This window comes from Elephantulus edwardii, unplaced genomic scaffold (genome assembly GCF_000299155.1).
Source record: "Elephantulus edwardii isolate Elephantulus edwardi_28Jun2011 unplaced genomic scaffold, EleEdw1.0 scaffold00009, whole genome shotgun sequence".
NCBI lineage: Eukaryota > Metazoa > Chordata > Mammalia > Macroscelidea > Macroscelididae > Elephantulus > Elephantulus edwardii.
The window spans coordinates 18,611,521-18,615,595 of NW_006399759.1; the positions used below are offsets into that span (position 1 = coordinate 18,611,521).

Sequence of the window (4,075 nt, forward strand, 5' to 3'; positions counted from 1 at the left end):
AATGAGAGTAAGAAAAGAAAAACTATAGATAGTTCAGTACTCAGAAAGCAAACAAAGTATTTTCTATGACAAGCAGCTTAGCCAAGCTGGATTGGCCTTTTGTGGTGGTTCTCTCTCATTCCTGCTGCTCTATATGGGAGTTCTGTTTTGGTTCTAGCATCCTTAACTGAGGATGGCAGACTCCTCTAGGGAATTTCTCTATAAAGCTTTTTGAGATGTCTGTGAACTTGAGATTTCCCTTAAGTCTCTAATTAGTGAATAATACTATTGTAAAAGATTTTTTTTAAAAAAGCTATTGGTGTGGCATTTTGTTTGGAGCTTGAAATCTGTAAACTAGCAACAGAATTGAGAGAATAAAAGAATATACTTTATTTAGGATTTAATAAAAATTTCCACAGTGTGAGCCAATGAAGCACTGGTTTTCTCAAAGGTGATGATGCTTTTACATCCTTGCTAAGTTGTAACCTCTGCCACCATGTCTCTTGAAAAGAAAAGTCACTGGAACTACTGGGAAATTTAAGGAACAAGCTCTAGTGAGCTAACTAAAAACCTGGTGGTTTGAACATTCTCATTTGCTCCAGCTCTTTGGTGACTCATTCTATCATATGACATTGCTATGAATCAAGCGTCAACTCAATATCACAGAATAACAATCACCAGTAAATTAAATTGTTGTTAAGCACCTATATGATTTTGCCACATTAAAAAATTAAGTAACTTCCTTGATCTGTGAAATCTGATTAGTAATATTTTGTTTCTCCAGGAAATAGCTCAAATGTTTGTGAGAGTTGGAATGTGTGAACAAGCTGTGGCAGCATTTTTGAAATATAATCAGCCAAAGGCAGCAGTGGATACCTGTGTACATCTCAACCAAGTAAGGGATTGAAACGTACAATTTCTACAGCTTGTTCTATTAAGGATTTTTAAGTCAAAGCAAAAGTCACTATAGTCATCCTTGAGAGAGTGTTGGTAAAGGGAACTACTCGGAAACAGAATTCTTAAGTGTACTGAGTTGAAGGCTGATAAAATGCTAGAATTTGCACTTGAAGTGTGACCATTCGTGGTCACAGTTATGACTATACATAACTAATTCAGTATGGAAATATGAACAAACCCCGTGCTTTCAATTTAGCAAGTTTTTGTCTGGAAGTAATTTCTGCATATTATTAGGGTTGGATTTTGTTTCCATAGAAGGACCAGTTAAGAGTAATTTCTGGAGGAATGAATTGAGTTACTTTGTCAATATTTATTTTGACATGTCTGTTCTCCTTTGGTTTATAGAAAATATATTTCATTTTCTAAGAACTAAAAGATAACTAAAAGGGTAGAATTATATTAGAAATCATTGACTACCAATCACAAAATAGTAATATATTCTTTTAAGTATTTTCCTTAAAATATTTTATAAAGTTCCTTTGACTTTATACAAATAACCTTTTTAATATAATTTTTTTATTTTATACTGGTTTGCATAAAAAATTCATACACATTGTATTTCATCATAAACAAATATTTTACACATTTCTTCATTGATAATGTAGTTCATACAATCATTCCCATACATTGTGACATTGTGTTTTATAAAATGTATCACCATTGATCTACGCCCACTATCACTCCATCTTCTCAGGTACCTACTGGATCTTCTTTAATTCCTTCACCCCCTTTGCCTGCCAACCAAATCCTGTGTCTTCCCCAGTCATTTATACCATAGACTAGGCCTTCTAAGTTTGGTTCCATGTTGTCTCTTATAATCTTTATAGTTTGGGGGATGCCCCTAGGTCTCTGATTCACCTTGAGTTGATTTTTGTGTATGATGTGAGATGTGGATCCTGCTTCAGCTTTCTGCAGGTAGAAGTCCAGTTTACCAGCACCATTTGTTGAAGATATTGTTTCCCCATTTGATAGGATTTGTTTCCTTGTCAATTACCACGTTTTTATAGGGCTAATTTCTAATTTTTTTATAGGGCTTACTTCTGTTCCATCAATGTCCCTGTCATTGTACCAGTACCATACTGTTTTTGTTACTACCCATGTCAAGTAGGTTTTGAGGTCAGGAAGTGCTATGCTTCCAACTTTATTTTTGTTTTTCAGAAGTGCTTTGCTTATTTGAGGTCTCTTTCCAAATAAATTTGCGAATTGTGTTTTCTATCTTTTTGAAAAATGGGTTGGTATCTGTATTGGGATTGTGTTAAACAAATAACGTTAGGTGTCAAATATGATAGGGGATTTTTGTAACTCAAATTGTTGTTGTTGTTATGTGCTGTCGAATAGCCTGCGATCCATAGCGACCCTATGTACAGCAACTCCAAACCCTGCTCTGTCCTAGCCAGTCTCACTGATTCCAATACACCAACCCACATTGTCCCAGTTACTGTATCAATACATTTTATCGTAACTCAGATGTTGTTGTTAAGTGCCCTCGAGTTGCAGGCGACTCATAGCAACCCTATGAAGGAGAGTCCTCGACGCTTGGGTGCCTTTCATCCTCTCTCCAGGTTCATAGGGTTTCCGGAGGCAAGCCATTATGGAAGTGGACGCCACTCCTCCTTCCACACTTGTTTAATCGGGGAGCTCCACGCCACTCTGTCCGCACTGGGTAGCCAACCATTAACGCATTTGACACATCCGTGTCACAGTGTTCAGCCTCACAGCAACCACAAGTGACCGCGGGACAGCAACTTGTACACCAGGACTATACGACCTAGAGGAATGTCTTTGTCTTGGTCACAGATAGCATGTTTTATTTCATTGTAAACAAATATAGGAGTCTCCCTCCACTCTGGAAGTCAGCGTGCTAAGCTGGTGAGATGGCCTGCGTCTCCATGGCAGCTCCTCTTGGGGGCAGTTAGGCAAGGGAAGTTTCTGGGGTCTTTTGCGTTGTGTGTTACTGTCCTTTTTGGTCTTAAAAGGTGGATGGACGGCCCTGACCCTTAGAGTAAGTGTAAGTAAGGGTGGCATCGAGCCTGTGGAGCTTGCTCCAGGCCTTAGCTCAAAATCCTTCGTGAGGCTTGGGGACTGGAGTCTCTCTCTCCACTCTGGAAGTCAGCCGGCTAAGCAGGTGGGATGGCTGGCATCTCCATGGAGGCTGTACAGAGGTAACTCATGGTTGCTGTGAAGCAGAACACTGTGACACTGACGAGTCAAATGCGAGAATGATTGCCCATGGTGGTAAAGCTCCCCGATTAAAATAAGCTTGGAAGCAGGAGTGGCATCCACTTCCATAATAGCTTGCCCCTGGAAACCCTATGAACCTGGAGAGAGGATGAAAGTTATATAGGAGGTATCCAGGACTTTTGATCATAGGGTCGCTATGAGTCGCCTGTGACTGACAGCACTTAACAACAACAACAACAAACAAATGTATCTTTCTTATTGCTATGTTGTTGTTGTTATGTGCCTGGAGAGTTGCTTGCAACTCATAGTGACCCTATGAACAACAGCCCTAAACCCTGCTCTATCCTGTGCCAGTTGCACCGCCTCTGACACACCCATCCCATTTACCCCAGTCACTGAATCAATCCACCTCACAGAGGGTCTTCCCCTCTTGCACCATCCCTCCACCCTCCTAAGCATGATGTCCCTCTCCAAGGACTTATCCCTCCTTACAACGTGTCCAAAGTATGTCAGACGAAGCCCCCAATCCTTGCCTCCAAGGACTAACCTGGTTTAACCCTCTCCAGGATGAATTTGTTTGTTTTCTTGGCAGTCCAAGGTACACTCAGTACTCTTCTCCAGCACCACAGCTCAAAGGCATCAATTCTCCTTCTGTCCTCCCTAGTCATTGTCCAACTCTCTGATGCATAACAAGTGATTGCAAGGACCATAGCCTGTATCAGCTGCACCTTAGTCTCCAGAGTGACACCATTGCTCTTCAGTACCCTGGAGAGTTCCCTAACAGGAGACTTTCCGGTCACAATACGTTTTTTTATTTCCTGGCTATTGGGGCCAAGAGTGTTGACTGTGGAGCCAAGAAGACTAATGTTAACAATCTCAATCTCTTCACCATCCATCCTGTTGCTGCCGATTGGTCCAGTGGTGAGAATCTTTGTCTTCTTGACATTGAGCCTCAATC

At 40.7% G+C, this 4,075-nt stretch overlaps 1 protein-coding gene across 2 annotated transcripts in view; it reads left to right on the plus strand.

Annotated features, from left to right (window-relative positions):
* WDR35 (WD repeat domain 35) overlaps positions 1 to 4,075 on the plus strand; it is a 114,632-nt gene that overhangs the window by 99,158 nt on the left and 11,399 nt on the right. For both annotated transcript variants that reach the window (XM_006880655.1, XM_006880656.1), the window contains one exon: positions 764 to 874. In XM_006880655.1, the coding sequence (XP_006880717.1) occupies positions 764 to 874 (111 nt within the window). The remainder of the gene's footprint in view (positions 1 to 763; positions 875 to 4,075) is intronic.